Here is a 20,802-nt window from a genome sequence, read left to right as displayed (position 1 = left end):
GATACCATTCTGTTTATTTATTATCAAAATAAGTAAACATTATCCTGACTTGAAATGTAGGGAAACTGAAGAACACCAAGCATTTAAACAGTTTAATGCTGTATTCACTAGTCCTGCTGCCTACTTTTTTAGCAGTAGAAAATATTTACTTGGGGAAAAAATGTCACTTTTTTGTTGGGAAGAATCTTCCTGAGTCAGATCTTGAACCACAAATCAAGATGATAGTTTTGTGCATTCTTTCTTGAGAAACAAATGACACCACTTTCTGTTTCTGTATCAAGAAATATTGGGCTTTTCTTTCTAATAAAATCAGACTTTTTACATGACTTCCAAGGAAAAATAAGTCACACAGGAGCTACCATTAAAGATCTTTTTATTGTAGTCTTTAATGTACATGCAGAATTTTAAAAAAGTGTCAGTTATATCTGTAAGCGTATAACAACAATGTAAATGTCTTGGATCAGCAATGTATTTGGATTAGGGGCTAATAACTCTAAGTGAACAGACATCTTTCAGGATATACAGTTTATATGGTAACTCAAGGTATTCTTCAGCGTGATTTTCCTCATAAAAAGATAAAATATTTCTGTTTACAATCTTGCTTGTTTTTAATACTGAAAAAAATCTATAATAGTACACTCTTCATTATGTACATAGAAAAACATAAAACTATATCCATACCAGTGTCTGTTTTAAATGCAAACAATAGTAGTTAATAGCTTCGTAATTTTTTTGTGCACCCTCTCCCCTTTTCCCTCCCCCAATAAAAAATGCAGCATTTCTTAAAGCTTTCAATGCTTTGGCAGAAATTGAACCGAAGGCACTCCCGTGTTAGGTAAAGCAATATGTGAAATATCAGCGCTAAATAAAAAAGCTGTAGGTGTACCAGACAGCTCCATGCTCATCCCAAGGGCAAGTCTTGCACTCTCCGAGGTCAAGAAGTGGTTTGCTGGAGATCCCAACTGGAGCAGGCTCAGGCCCCAACTTGGTTTACAATAAAGCTGATCAGCCTCACAACTATTTTTACAAATGTTTCAGGCAAACCATATGAGGATGCAGAGAGCGTCTCTGAACACAGTACTATTGTGAGGGCAAAAAGCTCCTGCAGGTCACAGCATCACAACATGTCGCAAAGGCTTTGCTTTCTAGGCCTCGCACTTTGCAACGTGGCAGTTTCACACAACACCCTCCCTTTAAGACTTCCTGATGTTGCAGCTTAGCTAAAAGCAAACAAAACAACCCACAAATGTGTAAAGTTTCTAAACCATCTCTAGTGATGGATTAGTTTTGACTCAGGAAAGATCAACCCTCCTGAAAATAATCTATGTACTAGTGGCATGCTGACTGCTGCTGGTAGGGAAATTTAGAAAGCTGACAGAAAAGTTTATCTCTGGGCCAGCCCCCGCTTGGCCTCATATGGTTTGTGCTTGGCACACCTTCATTTTTCTTGTAACTCAGGGTTATCTCTGGCAGACCTGCAATATGCATTTATATGAATACTTTGCAAAACCAAAAGAAGCCTATGAGATAAGCACCTAAAGGCTCTCTAAGGGAGGTGTTATAAGTCACAGTCGGGAAAACTTTTCCATAATGACCAGTTTTAGTTCTCAACTGCAGTTTGCTTCTGCAATCCTAGCAAAGGTTGAGAAATGGCTGGATGCAAACTTCCAAGAGAGAATGTGAAAGAAAGGCACCAACTGAAGCTTTTTATGCACATGAAAAGCTCTCACATGTCTATGTCTCCAACCTCATAAAGTGTTAGATTTTCAGGACATATATTAGTTAATTAATTTGTTTACTTAACTAATTTATTCATAGTGCACCATATCTGGCCATGACTGTAAATAGCTGCAGTCAACTGACAATCCAATTGAAAAAGAACATTCTGCTAAAACCTGCCAGCTGGTCACGTTCCTTCTGCTTCAATAGCTCTGTGCTCTTTGGCCACAATAAAATGAATGGCTTTACAGTGTTGGAAAGCATTTTTGTCGTTCTTCAGTATCACTGTGGATTTATCTCACAAGGAATGCAGGGTGAGATAAAAAGTCATCCAACAACACTTCAGTCTCTGAACTGAGCAGCCAGCAAAATGATATGCAACTGGCATGGAAGAATAACCATTTAAGGTTAGTTTGAAATGCAGACTGAAGTTAAAAAAAAAAAAAAAAAAAAAAAAAAAGAAAAAAATACCCGAAGCAAGTAGTCCAGTAAGAATAAACAGTAGAAAAAGAAACTGAGCAAGTGATTCTTTGTTTTGGGCCAGTATATCCACCACCAGTTGCTGTACTTTGCTTTGGGAAACACAAAACTGGCACCAAAACACTTCAAACAACACACAAACCCTGCCCCCTTCCTAGGCTGATGGGTCTTCTTGAGATGTCCCTCAAATTTCTTTCCGTACTGTGGCTCGGATGCTGCTGAACATTTTGCCTATGGCCTCAAACAGTGGGTCGCAGAACGTGTGGATGCAGATCGAATAGACGCGGCTAATGCACTGGATCTCAATCAGGTAGCTCCTTATGCAAGGCACCACTGCCCAGATGTGCAGGAATGACAAAATGGCAAAGTAGATGCCCCAGATGAGAGCCATAGGAATGCCAAAGATTGCTGACAGTAAACGATAAAACCAGTATTTTGTTACAGTGAAGGTGGTAAAACTGGCCTTCCAAATCCCATCAAAGCTGTGTGTTCCCTCTGGCTCAGCAATCACATCTTCAAAATCAATCTGCAGCAAAGAACATAAAGTCAGGTCAGTCAGATGTTGGCATCAAGGGTGGATTCCAGAAACACCTTTTCTGAAGAGCAATGGTCACCTGCAACAAAACACACAAGCATGTACATCCTACATCCCAAAATGATTCAACCCATTTTAACACATCATTTAAGCCATGAATCTTCAGCAACTATATTTTTCCAGTGACTACCAGAGAGCCTTAATGATTAGCTCAAAATTAGACATCTAACTTCGAGATGGAGATGTCCACAAAACTGTATACAGTTTCCTCATCTCTTACAGACCTAAGGGACAAACCAGGTGAACAGAATCATGCTTTCATTGGCTAATGTAACTGTTTCACATCTTTATGAATGGAATAAGTGCAGTCACTACTTTGGCTTTTTACACACCTCAAGCATGCGTCAATAAAATGTGTTTTATTCGCCCCAATTTTCCAATCGTTCCTTATATAGCCTTGCTGAATTTTGACTGTGAATAAATGATGAGGCTAGCTATTTAAATACACACTTTGAAACAGGCATAGATAGTCGTCAGTTGACTGAAAAGTAAGATGCTGGATTTGGATCAGCATCAGGCAGAGCGAGCTCCTCCTTAGTCTAAAAGAGTTAGGGAGCTCTTCCATCTTATTAAACTCAAGGAGGCTCCTCACATTAGAGCCATTTTGTTCTAGCCTATAGTGTTTATGTGATAACACTGTTGTGGAAGACATGGGCAGGATAACATATTAATATTTAGAAGGAACACACTCTTCCACATATTTCATAGTTTTAACTATTCATAAATCTTTCAAAAAGTCACCTAAGGAAGCAGTGCATTCCAGCAGGCATATTTTACTGCTTTCTGTTGAAATACCGAGCTATTCAGGAAGCTTAATTGTCAAAACATTTCTATTAGAAAATTAACAGGATTGCAATGATGGTTCAGCTCCTTGTCACACAAATGTGTTTGATATAACCCACAATACAGGATATTTAATTTAGTAAGCACAGCCAATTGTATAGGTGCTGCATTCAACAGGAAAGAGAACATTACAATACAATTCCTCTGCAAGAAACTAAATGGCTGTTTAAATCAGATGAAAGAAAAAAAAGAAATCACATTCCTGGGACAGGATCCCAAAGTGAGATGCTGCTGCTGCTGTAAGTGAAGATTTACAGGAGCAGGGTAAGTATGACACGGGCCAACAGCCTGAGAAACTCAGGCAACAGTACCTTAGCATGCTGGAAGGAGGTAGAAGTATTGCTTATACTGTAGGAAAATGCTCACAATCACTTCTATTAATCTAAAATTTATACAAAAATGGGAAATAACTCCTCCCTCTCTCCTGTTGAGTCTTCAATCGCCTCCAAACAGAAGCTACCATCTCACTACAAAAAACATAATAAAACAAAACCAAAACCTAACACCAACAAAACTGGACTTTCCAGTTTCTTCAACAAAAACAACAAAATTCTGAAATTTCTGAATCAGCTGACATCTACTACCTTGAACGTCTATTATCCAGCTGCCTTAATTCAACCTGTTGCTAGGCTGAAATATCACTCTCTGACTGCTCTGTGCTGTGCCACCATCACTGTCTGCCAGTGCTTCTCTCTGGACATCAGATAACACAAACTATAAACCTTCTGCTCTTCATCTGCTACTCTGAACTGGCTCTGGTGATCTGAAAGTGACCTATGATTCTTCAGGATGGGAATTCATCACCACCATCATCATCATATCTAAAGGTAGCATGAGTTGAAATTCTGTCTCCACAGAAACCAATGGCAGAATTTGTGTTGGCCACATACCCAATGAACACACCCCAGTGCTGTGCACTTGTCTGCAAAGATGTACAGAACCAAATGCTTGTTTGGACTTTCTGAAACTGAACAGTATAATTTTAAATAATAACTGCAAAAACAGAAAACAAAAAGAGAGATTGAGTCATGGCTCTCTTCGCAATAGTTCTATGCATATGAAATAACTTCTGCTTCTGTAGGTTGTACGTATGAATTTTTAGTACAAACCTTAGGAAACAGTTTCCTTGAAATCAGTGTCTAAAGACACCATAAAAATACATGACATTCACTGCTGAGTTCACAGGAAGTTGGGAATTATTTGGGCTCTGTAATTTCGGCAGGTGCAACATTGAAGCACTGGTGAAAATATCTCTGATTCTGGGAAAGGCACCGCAGGCAACAATATACTCTCAACATTCATTATGGCATCATCAGATATAAAAGTTCATGTTTGGGGACTAAACAACTGACAAAAAAATAGCTTTTTGAAGTACACTGGCCATAAAATAACTACTGGAAAGAGCCATTAAATGTTAGCTGCAGTCTAGTAAGACAGAGCAAGAAACTTTCCTGGATGTATTGTGATCTTTTTACTAAATGAAGCAATCAGATGTCCTTTTATCAGTCACGGGATTTTAGGAAAGAAGAGAAGCCTGTAGATATATACATTGGGAAGTCAATATTAACAATACCTCCTGCTGATGGCATCTAACTCACATCTATTCACACACACAAAAAATATTAAGATGATTTAAACATCTGCATATTGTTCACTGAAATAATTCTTATTCAACTGACTATACATGTTGCAAAAATGTACACCTGAGTTCATGGGGCAATTGTATTTTCTTTTTGGTATACAAGCAAGCATGCTTATATTATCTGTTTCTGCAGCTACTTGAAAGCAAGCTTTGCCTTGTAGCCCATGTCCCATGGCAGCTCATTTTCAAAGCAAATGGCTTATTATCAACTTTTGTCTCAAATTCAGGTAACAAAGATCAGCAGATGATGAGAAAACCCAAAATTATTACAGAAAAAAGAAGTAGCTTCTCAAAAAATGATACTACATGAAGACTACATGGTTGAGCATAGCCTTCTTATAGTAAAACTTCCGGCAGTTTATTGTGTGCTTCCCACTTGTTGATGCTGTGATCCTTGGCAGAGCCAGTTTGTGCACAGAGGCACCATACAGCTGTTCAATGCAGTGAGGAGTATTCAAGGTCATGCCTAAAGTCTTAGTTGTCAGTTCAGTTGTGGAAGAATCTCTCCTGTATTTTTTTTGTTTTAACTGGCCAATCAAGCCAGCAGGAAAGCAAGCTTACACTGAGCTTCATCAGCCTTTTCATGATTACATCTTTAATTTAGCTAAGTGTGACCTATTTTTATCAGCAAAGCATGCAAAAAGAAAGTATAGGTTAATGTGAATTTCCTAGACTTTTAAAATAAATAGTAAGACTGGCCCGTTATTCGATTTCTTTCAAAATAATTCATGACAATGAATGTTTTACTGAAAAATAGAAGCCAGTAAATTAATTTGTTTACAATCAAGGAGTAAAATTTCTGTAATCGTGATTCTCAATAATGCATTTAGCCTGTTGTGTGCTCCAAGACATTCAAGGAGTTCTGTTCAGCTCCATGGGGAGCTGACAGAAGAATCATGCCATATAACATTTCCAGATGGAGAGCCCTGTCCTCATTCCAAGAGATTATGCTAATATTAGAACATTTATGATATATCTTTGGCCAGGATTTCCCAGCTCAAGCCATACACAGTTGTCCTAAAAGTACACAGGAATCAATCTGTCTGTGAGACTATAATAGTGGTATATTCATGCAACCAACAATTGTCAAAAGGTTACTTCCTTGGAGCAATTTTAACAGCTCTTGGAATGTTTCTACCAATGAACAGAAGCTGAATAGATGGTGCTATAGGAACCACAGCTGTATCTTTCCCATTTCATTATTCCTCAAGTCCCATATTCCACATTTCTCTACTCTGAATGAGGAAGACACCAAACTGAAATTGAGAGTGAAAGGTCAGAAAAACAGCCTGGCAACTCTAAAAACTCTTAGATGAATAGTCAAAATTAAGTTGTCATCTCCCTAAAAGTTGTAAGAATGTTATGAAATTATATGTGTCAAGATAGTCTATCTTTGACTGGAACATGAACATGAACATTAGGAGACTGAGGGGTGACCTTATTAATGTTTACAAATATATAAAGGGTGAGTGTCATGAGGATGGAGCCAGGCTCTTCTCGGTGACAACCAATGGTAGGACAAGGGGAAATGGGTTCAAACTGGAACACAAGAGGTTGAGAAGAATTTGAGAAGAAACTTCTTCTCAGTGAGGGTGACAGAGCACTGCAACAGGCTGCCCAGGGGGGTTGTGGAGTCTCCTACGCTAGAGGCATTCAAAACCCACCTGGACACCTTCCTGTGTAGCCTCATCTAGGTGTTCCTGCTCCAGCAGGGGGATTGGACTGGATGATCTTTTGAGGCCCCTTCCAATGCCTAACATTCTGTGATTCTGTGATTTGTGGTGCTGTCCAAACCCAGACTTACCCGCAGCAGCATACAGTCTAAATAAAGACAGGCAAAGAGTTGAGGTAATCTGGGCTCTTCTACTTCTCAGCTGCTAACAGGTCATGTACAGATCTACTGGCTGCGAAACGCTCTATTTGTTTCACTGTTCAGGCAGTAGAGATAAGTCCTTACACTGCAGGAACTGAGATATTACCCAGATTCTTCCTGCACTGAACCACTCCCATGAAAGATCCTGTTTTTCACTCACAGAGACCAGGAATAGGTGACTGGATGCATTTTGCCTTGTTATAGGTTACATTACATCACTTGGATTTCTCACTCCTCACACTCTCCTATTACTCTCCTCTGGCTTTTAGTTCAGTAGCACTCGGTGTCGGTGAGTGCCATCAGACTGATAACGAGAGTCCAACTGAACTAAGTAAAAATAGGACTGACAGGAGAAAGAGAAGTGGCCAGAAATATGACTCTAGAGAAGAAGGACACTCTTCATTTCTGGAAATGAACCTAACTGGCTTGCAAGGATAAGATACCTTTTTTTAGGGTATTGTTTTCAAGGCCACTTTTGCCAAAGCATCACGTGCATGTAGATCTGTGAGGAACTCTGTTTTATCTACATAAAGGCATGCTTAGGTTAGGCACCAGTCTCGTTCAGCATATTGCATGTTCAGCATGCAGTTTGTTCCTCTAGAGCTCTCAGGGTGTCCTGTGAAATCACAGTGAGTTATTTGTAAAGCTAACGAAACACAAGCACGTTCACTTGTGACAGGAGAGAAGTAAAGGAAATTTGTTCTGACCCTCCAAAGGATGCTCATAACTCGCTATGGCCTTCTGTTTCAGCCAAAGCTATTAAACACTATCAACTACTGTTCCATGCCTACAATACACTTCCTGACTTCAGCTATTCTTTGTTTCCTACTATTCAGTTTGGTAAAGCCAGTTTTTACATTGATTGAAGCTTTTGTCTGATTCTGCTATGAGAATTACCACAGCTTCTTTTGCTCTGCATATGTTTATTAAACATGTATCAGGAAATTAAGGAACCTGCTTTGATTCTAAAAGAGATTTATTTACAAGAAAAGGAAATGGTATGGGGAATTTGTCTTCTTTTTTCAAAGTCTGTTTAAAAAAAAAACACCCTATTAATTAAAAAAGCTTTGCATTGTGAAGTTATTGTTTTTTCTAAAAAATCTCAGCTGACTCAGGGATATAAGCTTTATATATTAAAATAGTTGACCTGTTGACCTTGCCACTCTATTTCCTATGTATCAAAACCTGGCAGGCTGGAAAAGTGAGATATATGCCAACCTCAAATTGTCTACTTAACAGCTGTGCATCTCCTCAGAAGTTTGTTTTTTAGAGGTCTGTAATATCCATTACATAGAAAAATTTACCGTGTGAAATCTATCAGAAAAAAATTATTAAGTGCATTAGCACTTTATGAGGGCTTTGACCTCAACTACATTTCTGTGATTGCAACTATAATTAGTTAAATCTGCGAGTGTGGTAGCTGCGTGTTCGCATGGGCAGGCACCACCGCTACTCCACTGAGGAGGAACCCAAACAAGCACTGAGGATGACTACATATTTGAGTGCCACCAACACCCTTTGGAGTCAATGAAAAGATGCTTAGATCCTTACCAGATCTCTCTTGATTGATCACAAATATTTCCAGTCAAGCAAACTACTTGAATATGCACACAACCTGAAAAATGTGAACTGTCCCACTGATGTCAGTGTGCTTACATGCTCTGCCAGACCAGGGCTATAGTCAAGTCTCAATATATGTTTATACAAGAAGGAGTCACAAGCTAGCTTGTTTTGGTTTGGTTTGTTCTTTTTTTTACATTTTTAGCACATAATATGGAAACTTTATTTACTGTTCACCCTTTGCTGTTTTTAGACGGGTTTTCTCCTGCTACCAAGACTGTAAGTATAATATTGTTTCACCAGATTGCTTTGTGTCCCTGTAAGACTTGAAACAGACATATAGAAAAAAACCCACATATGTTCTTTTTTCTGTTGTTATAAATGCAATTTGTAAAACTTCCCAACGCATTCAATTTCCTTTAAAGAAACATTCATCAGAAGAAAATGTATAAAAGATCATGAGTCACATTTGGGAGGTGATGTTCTGGACAGGTGCAGCACTACTAACTTTGGAGAAGACTGTGGTGCATGTTATCAAAAACTAGAAAATGCATGAGCACCTGAGATCATTATTTGCTTGTGTACTTCCACATACTATTTGAGACTTTAAAGCTGACAGTTACAGTGCTTGGAAAACGAAAGTATCACAGCAGAAGCAAAAAATCCCCTAAGCAATAAGATCACAATCATTCTGTTAAATCGGCGGTATCAGCTACACATCTAAATGTTTCCTTGACCCTTTGAAATACCATGTTACTACATCTGCTAGTGCTTGTCTTCCTGACCATTACCATGGTTTATCAGAAAATTATGAAAAAGCATATTAGGTTGTTTCTACTGAATCTAAGGGAAAGAGCATGGGAGGTGTTGGGACTCCTAGGGGTAAAGCTGCTCCTCTCCCTTCCCAGACACCAGCAGGCTTCACTATTTTGAAAGTGTGTGGTGTATCACACAGTAGCACCTCATGGCTGCCAGGTCTACATGAAAGAGTTAGGGGAGGACGCTTGGTTGCCACCACTGCAAAGGGGTCCAGTGCTCTCCCTGAGGATGCATAGCCATGCCTTGGTTGCATGGAATTATAGGAACTTGAACAGTGTTTTCACTTGTTTCTACTCTAAAAAAATCATTCACCCTTTTAAGAGAGCTGTGTAATCTCCATTTAGCAAATGTTTGCCTGCAGTTAGTAGAGAAGCTGGCACTTTGTTCCTGAAAACACAGAGCTTCAGGATGCCTGGATGTTCTACTTCCTCACTAATAATTGTTTTCAACAGCAAACATTAGATGCTGTCAGGTGTGTTATTAAGGTAAAATTTATTCTATTCCAGCATATTCATATAAGCCTCAGGCTATATCATGGGTGACTACAAAACATGAACATCCAACGGTGTCCAGAGATGGGATAAGTTCCATCACAAGGCAATAAATCACCTTGACTCTTGGTATGGTGGCAAGCATCTAACAAGGGAACCCCAAGAGCCCCTCTAGACTGGGTTACAGCAAGATGAGGCTCTGCCCGTCAGCCTTGAACTCTGCCTTCAGAGCACACTGCTCTTCTGGGCACTAGCCAGATCAGTGGGCTATCAACAAAAAAAAGAGGTGCCATAAGTGCAGGTGGCTAGGACCATAGTTTTGTGTAAAGCTGGTTAAATGCAGAAAAATGACAAGCAATTTCAAGGCAAAGGAAACTCTAAACAAGCAAGCAGAACTGTTTCACCGCAGTTACTTGTTCAAACTGACCAATGAATTTGCATTACATTCCCTGTCTACCAGTGCCTGCTTCCCATAATATGGCAAGTAAAGCGAGTTCTTCTGGCAGATGTCTTGATATAGTGAATCTTTCCTGTGCACTACAGAGTATCCCCGAAAAGCAAACAATGCTTTAATAAACAAAGATATTAATGTTGGAAAGTAGATTTGAAGGACTACACTCTTCTTGGCCAGAAAAGAAAACCAGTCGAGTAAGGACTGACACCTACTGCACGCATAACAAATATTCAAATGGATTGTGAACAATTTAAATAATGCCATGACTTAGAAATAGGTTGTGATTGCAGGTCACCATTTCACAAAGTAAAAATGGATGAAAATAGCCAAAAAACAATTTCCTACTAATTGCTGAGAGAACAACCTCCTGCTCCCTGCCCATGCTGAGTTACTGATTACATATCAGAAAAGCCCTGGTGATGGGCTTTGTTTTATCAGATGGGCAGGCTCATCAAAATCCGTGTAAGTATTCATGAGAAAAATGCAACTAATGCCAATGGGTCAGCACTGGAGCAACTGGGCATTCTCCAGAGATCTCCTCCTGAAGCCCTAGCCTGTCCTGTTTCCATACAGTCCAGCAGAAGCAAAGACTATCAGTCTCCAGGAGACACCTGCGCTCCTCTGAAACACAGCAAGACTTCCTGCGCAGGTGGGGATGTCATGTCAGCCAGTTCCTTGGAAAATACATGCATGTTGTCAGAGTAAGCAGTCAGAAAAAAAAAAAAGTGGCTGTTTTCCTCCCTGGAAACTGGGAGACTGTAGCAGTTTTCCCAAGGAGAAACTCTTAAGAAGCTTTCTTCATTTATTTGTTACATGTTCCACAATTCTTTGCTGGATACAGCTGTTTTAGCAAAGAACTCAGATACATCTGGGTGTATGTACATTCACATATGTCTGTCCATCTCTGTGTTTAAAGAAGTATATTTATTCATCAGCGTGAACACTGAGGTGATGTTTTGACTACACTAAAGATAATGGGAATTATTTTATTCATTCCAGTGCAGTCTGGGGTTAACAAAAATTCAGAAATATTGACAAAAGTGAAGTTACCATGTAAAGAGATTTTATATCATATTTTTACATTTTATTTTATACATCATTTATATAATATTATTATAGGGCCCTCAAAGCAAGTTTACAGACCTGCTATTAAAGTAATAAACTCCTATTACGTAAAACTTTTTAGAGCTTGCTCTAGCTTCAACTGTCCTAAATTTAGGCACTAATGGGAAAAGGAAATATAGTGACCTTAGACTCTCTAGTAGAGTGTGCAGAGAGACAGGCAGCTTTGCAGCGTGCTTTAGATGTGGAAAACAATTTTTTATCTTTATCATTTGTAAAGGGAGTCTGAGGAGAGGAGAATCTGAAGTAGGTATACTACCCACAAACACATTTCTGTTAACCACAGCAATTCTTGTTAGCCAATCTGTGTAATTTGTTCTCACCTTTTCTCTCATTTCTACCTGAATACGGTTCTTGCTGACAGTGAGTGAGCAGCAATGCCTAGCTGCCTCTCCATTACTTCTAAAAAAAATTACCTCTGCATTTCTCCTGTTAGAAGGTGGTCTTTCCTATGCAAAATCTTAAATTACTGATCTCTAAATATCACAGTATCACAGTATGTTTGGGATTGGAAGGGACCTCAAAAGATCATCTAGTCCAATCCCCCTGCTGGAGCAGGAATGCCTAGGTGAGGTCGCACAGGAACATGTCCAGGTGGGTTTTGAATGTCTCCAGAGAAGGAGACTCCACAACCCCCCTGGGCAGCCTGTTCCAGTGTTCTGTCATCCTCACTGAGAAGAAGTTTTTTCTCAAATTTAAGCGGAACCTCTTGTGTTCCAGCTTGATTCCATTACCCCTTGTCCTATCCTTGTTTGCCACCGAGAAGAGCCTGGCTCCATCCTCATGGCACTCACCCTTTATATATTTATAAACATTAATAAGGTCACCCCTCAGTCTCCTCTTCTCCAAACTAAAGAGACCCAGCTCTCTCAGCCTTTCTTCATAAGGGAGGTGCTCCACTCCCTTAATCATCTTTGTTGCCCTACACTGGACCCTCTCCAGCAGTTCCCTGTCCTTCTGGAACTGAGGGGCCCAGAACTGGACACAATATTCCAGGTGTGGTCTCACCAGGGCGGAGTAGAGGGGAAGGAGGACCTCTCTCGATCTACTAACCACCCCCCTTCTAATACACCCCAGGATGCCATTGACCTTCCTGGCCACAAGGGCACAGTGCTGGCTCATGGTCATCCTGTTGTCCACCAGGACCCCCAGGTCCCTTTCCCCTACACTGCTCTCTAATATGTAATTTCCTAACCTATACTGGAACCTGGGGTTGTTCCTGCCCAGATGCAGGACTCTACACTTTCCCTTGTTAAATTTCACTAGGTTATTCCCCGCCCAACTCTCCAGCCTGTAATATGAGGCAGCTATTTCTTTAATATTTCATAAAAACAATTATAACCTTAGTCTACAGTTCTGATCTTGTCCTAAACTGCACTAGAACAGAGGTACATGAACTTGGACTTCACAAAATAACAGGAGACTTCATGGCGGAGGTCTACACGAGATATTAACCTCATCTTGAAGGAAAACTGTTTTGTTTTTTTTTTCTTGTAGCATTTGCTTGAATTCCAAGAAGGGATTTCAAAGTTGACAGAGGAAGTGTTGCAATCCCTCTATGAGACTTCCTTAGGCTTTTCTGGAACTCCGAGTATGAATTCGGCACAGTGGGAGTCTGGACAGGGAATGTGATGCTTTCACCTACAGCTGTGAAAGTGTCTTCTCACGTCTTATCTATGAAGCTGAATTCTTCAGTTCCCATTTATTAGAAAATAAAGTACATGGGCCAGGTAAATAGAAGACTACGGACAAACCCTGTCATTTTACAGCCCTGTTAAGATCTATAGCACAGCTCCTTGACAGTCTTGAATAAAACTGAGTGCAAGTTTTATCAAGTAATGTGCTCACTAGAGTGGGGATGGTGGTACTGAAACTATTTGTCCTTTTGATTGCTAATCTGATGACATAATTTCTGACAAGCATGATATTGCATAAAATTCAAAGTTTGTTCTGAACTATCAAAAGACACTTTCATAAGAAATCTGCCAGAAAAATTTAAAGAGACTAATAGTTACACCTGCCTCCCCGATAAATTAAATTTAATAGAATAACTTTAATTTAATCCTAAAGATGACAAATCCTTTTTAGTCCAAGCTGGTTTCTATTACTGCCTTTTGTCTGGAATAGAAAAGAAATATGGTAGTTCTAGATCAAAAAGCTCAAAAAATCAATTGCCAATGTAGATTTCACGCCGCTCTGTTTACTACAAGGGTGCTTGAGAGCTGTGGAAAGTGCAAACTTATCGTAGTTCAGAACTATATCTTGCTTCATTTTTCTAGAGATCACAAGTTTTATGGAATCATTTAAATTTATCTGAATTTTCTTCTCTCTGTTGCTTAAAATAAAACAAAGATCAAATTCTCACTGTGGACCTCATGGGCAGATCACTCTACTATACACATTTATCCCTCTTTCCCCTGGAGAGTTTTGGATTTTAATAATTTTCTTCAGTTTTAGATGTCCATACTCTCTGCAACAGAAGGTGGTACTTCTAACCATATATTGGGCTAAAAAAATCTAAAATTAATTCATATTCTTAAAATTTTCTAATGTATTACTGAAGTCTGTCGAATTTAACAGAAATGAAAATTATTTGTTTCCTCTGAATCTAAGATAGCATCCAATAAATTCTAACAAAAGGAACATCCATGCTGAATCCTTGGCTCTGTCCCCATGGCCATCTAATGAACATTTTGCTATGGAGTTATGAGTCATGTTCACCATGCTAAGCAAGAGGGCCATGCATAAGGCTTTAATAATACTATGAGCTTAAATGCAAACACATTTTTTTGAGAAAGATGCTTTCATGGTAACAAATGCTATTATTATCTGTAATCTTACGGACACTCAGAAATTCCATGTCTGGGAAGTCCTAATGCCTATGAAAGAAAACAGCTTTTCAGAACTCTAAGGCCTTACTCAGTCCTCATATAAACTGACATTCGTAATGACTGCATGTCTTAATTTCTCACTCCCACACTAGCCTTGGATGAAACACTTGAAGCAGAATTGTAGCACGTGGATAGCCAAAGTCAAACATTTGAATATTCTTGCATTTTAAATATAAGCCCCACAGCTGGACATTAATAAGAAACAAAGATTAAGAATTATTTCATTTAAAAGCAGTTGTGTAAAAGTAAGGTGTCATGTCAAGGCTGCATATACCGTCAATGGAGTGAAACACACTCTTCAAGAGAACTGCTCATTCTGTCCCATGTTTAGGCCTGAACTCTGATGTGAACCTGGCTCCAGAGGTATCTGTCTTCCACCACTGCCCATAGCAAGGGTCCAGATGACGGGCTTGGATTAGAACACATGCACACATTTCTATTCATATATTTATCAACGTATGTATTTACCTGTTTTTATGGGCCTTTTAGCAACACCTGAAAGCAATGAAAGGGGGTCTGCATTAAAATTAATTTAACTCCTTGTTTCAGAAAAAGCACCTTTTCTTGTGGTTTACCATGTTGAAGAGCAGAATTATGTTCCTCCCAGGCTGATGCCTGCTGTAACATCAGAGTGATAGTCCTCAGTCCCTTAGCCCTCCCATCCGAAAACAGCAGGGGACGACTCCTGCTTTCCTTCCAGGAGGTTCTCAGGTGTGGAGATGGGAAGTGCTCTGCCTGCTCATCTCTCTGTTTCACTTACACCGAGCTCAGGATAAAAGTGAGGGATCATAATTGTGAAGGATTAAATAAAATGGCAAACTGTTTGTGTTTTTTTGTTTTTTTTTTTCAAATCTTGTAGGTTTTGTTTGTTTGTTTGTTTAGTTAGAAAGGGGCAGAAAGAGTAAATGGCTTTAAAATGTCTGAGTAGGGCTTTCCTTCCTAATGCCTACGTAAGGATGTTATGGTATTTGTCAACATCCGACTAAAAACTCCAGACTTTTCCTTGCAGTGAGTAGCTTTAAGTGGAAGGCACGAATACATAACTGTTTAAAACTTGGTACAAAAGCTCTGCGTCCTTACATCTCTAGCCAAGTACTGGAATTTTTTTCCAGAGAGAAAAGCACTCTTATGCAACAAACAGCAGATAGACACCACTTGTTTGAAACAAAATAATAATTATGTTCTAGATGGTAGGCCAGACACAGGCCTTTCTTCCTGGCACAACACTGTCGGAAAAAACTGTAATCTGGCTGCAGATGTGCCTGCACATTTGGTCCTCACTAGTCCCAAAGGAGCAGACTTTGCAGGGCTGGCAAGTCCATCCCCACCCTGAGCACGGAAGTGCTGAGAAGCGCACGCTGCAAGAACATTGGGTCTCTCCTCCGCTTCTCCCAAATTCGTTAAACATTGTGCAGACATGACCACAGATACTTTGAGAAACTTTGAACTCCAAGGAGTTGGAAGGCTGTAATTTAGACATACTCTTAAAAAACACAAATATTGTGTTGGGAAACAGGGACAGCAAAGGCTGAACTTCAGACACCTTCATGGGAGTCCTAGGTCATCAGGGAATGAATGAGGGGAAAACAAAACAAAACAAACAGCTTTCTATCCTGTTTGTTGCGTGGCATCACACGTAAATAAAAACTGTGGGACACAAGTCCAACAGTACAATCATCCAGTGAAAGACATATGAAATATATACAACTGTGAGGCAAAATAGCTGTATAATCACTAGCATGACTCCCAGCAAGCTCCCAGCTGCACAGAGCTTGTTTCTCCCTTGCCAGATTCCCTCCTCGACTCCTGCAGGACTAGCCTGCTTCACAAGCCAATGACTCAAGGCATGAGACCACCATTGCACGTTCTCCCCCTGCCAAAGTGACACACGAGAGCAGCCGTGCGAGGAAGAAACTCCTTCCTTCCTGCTCCCCGCTGAAGGAATTAGAACAGGAAGGAAATCCTGGTGATTTGACTACATCATGCTTCCTCCAGCAGAGAGCTGCCAACTCCGTTGTCCGTGGACCTCAGGTTAGGCAAGACCTCGTTTCTATCCTTCTGTGAACAGAAATCCAGTCATTTGCCCCACTTTTCTGGAAACCTTCCAGCACTTAGTTTCCTCTTGGAGGCTCATTTGAAGATAAACCATAAGCAAAGTCACGGTTACCAGTAATTTAAGTATAAAGCTGCTCCATGCATCTAGTTTTCATACAAGGATCTCGATCAGGTCTCTCCCTCTTGCCTGGATCCCTATGACATTGCTGCCTGCACCCTGCACCTGCTGCAGAGGAAGCTGAGCAGATGCTGTGTGTTTTACATCAAGGGAACGTGTCTCTTGCTTCTCACAAGCAAGGGTTATTTTTTAAATGTGCCATGGGAAGTATTTGAATGCAGATAACACTGAGGCCTGTTAGAGAGCTGCTTACAGAGCAGATTCCTCGTTCTCTGTCTAATCATTTCTATTTCATGGCTGACTGATTTGTCCCCAGTTTCCATGCTATTGTGCCTCATAATCAAGTGGCAAGAAATACATTAAATGCTGGGTAAAAAGCAGAAGGTTCTGAATCTAGAAAAATGCAACAGCTATAAACGAAACTGAGCTAAGCTTGAACCGTACTTCTGGCTTACAATACCACTGAACACTTTTTTTTTCCTCTTTCAGTAGCTGACTGAGAATGGGGACTCCTTCTGTTGTACAAGTGTATTTTTTAAATTCTGCCTGGATGATTTAAAACTGAAGTAAAGGCAGATATGTGACAGAAGAGGATCACAGACTGATAACTAAAGCAGTAACTGAATGTGTGCATCCTCACCCCAATCTGAGCCAGTCACTTGGGTACTGAGTCTGAACCTTATAGCTACTTCTAACAAGCTGAACTGGAAAGCAGTGCCCAAATAAACTCAAATAGTGGCAAAATTCCTCTCTCTACTTTTCAGGCTGAACCTATCCATAAAATACTCATAAAAATCAAAGCAGTTCTTGTTTATCTTTGTAACAAGAGAGAACACTTCTACTTTACAATGTTCACATTTTTTACAAATGCTGCTGGTTTTATGATGCAAAATAGATACTGTCTGGCTAACATCAAGTTCATTTTGATACATTCCCGTGTCTTGATGTGACTACCAGGAGCTCTCCTGATGACGCAAAGGTGGTACTGGTTGTTTGCTTGTTTTCAATTATGTGTGTGTCCACAGTTATTTCAAAAAGAAAACCCAAAAATCTTGTTTTTCTATTCCTATAATTCTTACTTTTCAACTTTTTTTGGATGATTTGACGTAACAAATTTTCTTAATCATTGCCCCTCTGGGAGGCAAAGAGGGCAGGATGGGCTTTGTACCCTTCAGTTTCTTTCAAGTCCATTAGGAGTTTTTTCCATCAGTGGTCTCCTTCTTTTCCCAGCAGGATCTTTCTTTCCCTAGCTAAGTTTGTGGACACCCAGATTCTGCTTGCTTGGGGGCTATGACTCATCCTCAGAAGGTTTGGTTGCTTTGGGGACTTCTTCTGTTGATGTACGCAATAAGACATGAGGCAGTCTCATTCTTCAGCTGTTGCATTCCCTGTCTATTCAGCTGCTCTTCCATGGGTAGCAGAAAAAAAAATAATTGTTCTCTCCTTTTTAAAATCAACCATTTTGATGGAAAATTTGTGCCAATAGGTACACAGATTATTTTTTTTTTTTTCCTAAACAAATAAAAACTTCATGCCTTTTCTTTCTAAATGGCAAAACAGACAATGGTTCCTTAAAGATACAGCCTGCTCCAAGGGATAGTTCTTAGTGTTGACCCAGCACAATGGCTGGTCATATTAATCACCTTCAAATTGTGTTGAAATCAGTGGAATCTGAGGTTACTTGGGACCTTGCTATATTGTCTGCACATATCATAAATCATTTTACTGACATACATTCAGGAACCAGAGTTCAACTTTTTGATTCTCTGGAAACAATAAAATGTTTCTATTTTTCAATAATGGCACTTACTGACCGAAAAACATGGTGAACTGCACACACTCGGACTCTACCGGACACTAAAAAGCCAGTTAGTGGCTTAGACACCCACTGCAGCTGGGCAACTCCCATTTTTCCTAGGTTCTGACAAGCCCAGATGACACCATCCTCAATTTTCACAAGCATAGTATAAAATTCATCTGCCAGGAGAAAAACAATCACTATTATTTTTTTCTGACCAAACTGACTTCAAGCAAAAATCTCCATCAACCCTGATTTGTCAAAGCAGTCAAACTCTGATCTAAAAATCCAAACAAAAAATCCAGACAAGGCCACAGTTAGATTTTCCTTATCTTATTTCCTTTTTTAATTTCTTGCATTAAGGGAAAATACCAAGGAAAACAAAACAAGGAAACAAATCCAAAAGACCACGAAGACCTCTGATTGTTCACCCACTTGACTTAGGGAACATGATCTGTCCCTCAGGCCATGCCCAGCAGCACAGCAAGCTCAGACTGCACTGGTCTGGTACCAGCTCCCTTCCCTGCCTCTATACGTGCCCGAGGGAAGGAAAATCTCTCTGCCGGTGTTACGTAAGGTCACAAAACTTTTTCCTCCCCCCGCTCCCCTAGTCCCGGGAGCGACGTCCCAGCTGCAGGGCTGACCTGCCGGCACACCGCTGCAGGAGCTCCGCACCGGGACGCCCCTTGTTCCGGAGGGCCGCCGCAGGCTGGGCTCCCCAGCCCGGCCCGCTCCCGGCGGGGAGAGCACGGGCAGCCCGAGGGAGGATGCGACCCGTCTCTGCAAGGAGCTCCACCGAGCTGACCTGCAGCGCTGCCCGCCTCTCTCCTGCACCCCCTCTCTCTTTAAAAAAAGACAATTTTCGAAACGCCCCCCTGTCCTTTCCCTCTTGCAGCAGGTGGAGGGAAACGTTTCGCCGGCTGCGGTCGCCCTGGCAGTGCCCGCGTACTCTGCGTCGACAGGACAGGCAGCTGCCCAGAAAGGGCATCACCCCTCGTCCCGTCCCGTCCCGCCTCGTCCCCCTCACCTTGACCACGTCGTCGTTGAGGTGCTTAGGGTCTCGGTTGACCAGGTCGATCTCTTTGGTGTGCACGTCGTGCACCGCCTTTTCGTTCAGCTCATCTGCCATCGTTTTGTTGTTGGGCTTGTAGATGTTGCCCTGCTCCCTGATGGGCGCCGTGTACAGAAAGCCCTGCGGAGAGGGAGGGAGAGCGGGAGGGCAGAGCCGAGGAGGGGAGGGTTGGGCAGGGCAGGGCAGCGCCGCGCCGCGCAGGAGGGCGGGCTGGGGGAGGCGGCCCCGGGTCCCGCGGAGCGGTGGATGCCTCGCAGCGGGGCAGTTCTCGCCCCGGCTATTTAACCGCGGCCGCGGGGCGCACACCACACCCCCGCGGTACCAGGCACGGCACCGGCTCCCGCCGCCAGGCGGCCCCGGCCCGCGCCCCGCCGCGCCCCACACACCCCGCACCGCCCGCGCCCGGCCCTGCTCCGCGACGCTGCCCCAGGGCGGAGCGCAGCCGCGGCCCCCATAGACAGCGCGGGGAGCGGCCGGGGGTCCCCACACAGCACACAGCCCCCTCCCCATCCTGCCCTCCCCACGCTGCCCTCGCTATACAGCCCTCCGCGCGGACCGGAGCCACTGCGCCCTCACCGTGCCCAAACCACCCCAACGCCCTCACCGTACTGTCCTTACTGTACTGCACTCACAACACTGCCCTCCCCGCACAGCCATCACCGTGCCCGCTTCACCCCGGCACCCTCGCCGTAAGCGCCCTACGTATATTGCCCTCACCGTACGGCTGCCACCACGGCGTCCGCACCGCGGCCCCGGCCCGGCCGCAAGGGACGAACCCCCGGGTCACTCTGCCCCGCTGTCCCTGCCGTAGACGCCCGGTTGTCCGCCCTCCCCGCCGGCCGCTGGTACCGCCGCCGAGCTGCCCCCGCGCCCCGCTCCTCTGCGGGTCTGGGGCGCTGCAGCGGGCGCGAAGCTCGGGGGACCGAGCCGCTGCAGGTACTCAGCGCCGGGCGGGAGGGCGGCGGGGCAACCAGCGGGGCTGCTCGCAGCCTCCTGGCTCCGTCTCCCCGGCGGTCCTACCTCCGAGTCTACGTATTTGGTACCGGACATGCTGCCCCGGGCTGGCTGGCGGCTCTGCCGTGGGTTTCTGCGCTATAACGTGTAGGACCGGAGACAAGAGGATCCCGCTCTGCGGAGCGGCCGGCCAGGGGGAGGTAGCTGGGAGGGAGACGGCTGGCGGCCGGCCAGGGGCTGCTCCCTGCCTTTGGCTGGGGTTGATGACAAGCCGCGGTAGGGCCCGGCATATCGCAACGCGGCTGGGAGCCGCCGG

The 20,802-nt window shown here is 42.5% G+C and overlaps 1 protein-coding gene across 1 annotated transcript; it reads right to left on the bottom strand.

The window, feature by feature from the left end:
* Positions 1–356: 356 nt before the first annotated feature.
* Positions 357–20,802, bottom strand: CAV1 (caveolin 1). Its single transcript, XM_065048786.1, has 3 exons — positions 20,553–20,802; positions 19,488–19,652; positions 357–2,725 (listed from the first exon to the last, which is right to left on the bottom strand). The coding sequence occupies exons 1-3, from the start codon at positions 20,580–20,582 to the stop codon at positions 2,384–2,386; spliced, it is 537 nt and encodes a 178-aa protein (XP_064904858.1). The 5' UTR covers positions 20,583–20,802; the 3' UTR covers positions 357–2,383.

Source organism: Columba livia, chromosome 1 (assembly GCF_036013475.1).
Source record: "Columba livia isolate bColLiv1 breed racing homer chromosome 1, bColLiv1.pat.W.v2, whole genome shotgun sequence".
Classification (NCBI taxonomy): domain Eukaryota; kingdom Metazoa; phylum Chordata; class Aves; order Columbiformes; family Columbidae; genus Columba; species Columba livia.
This window is presented reverse-complemented; position numbering and strand designations above follow the sequence as displayed.

Bases quoted from the DNA above. Each gene is read 5' to 3' on its own strand.
- CAV1 (XM_065048786.1), bottom strand. From the start codon at position 20,582: ATGTCCGGTACCAAATACGTAGACTCGGAG. The intron at 19,653-20,552 runs GTAGGACCGCCG...CCCTCTCCGCAG, and splicing joins CCAAATACGTAGACTCGGAG to GGCTTTCTGTACACGGCGCC. The intron at 2,726-19,487 runs GTGAGGGGGACG...TCTTTGCTGCAG, and splicing joins TCAACGACGACGTGGTCAAG to ATTGATTTTGAAGATGTGAT.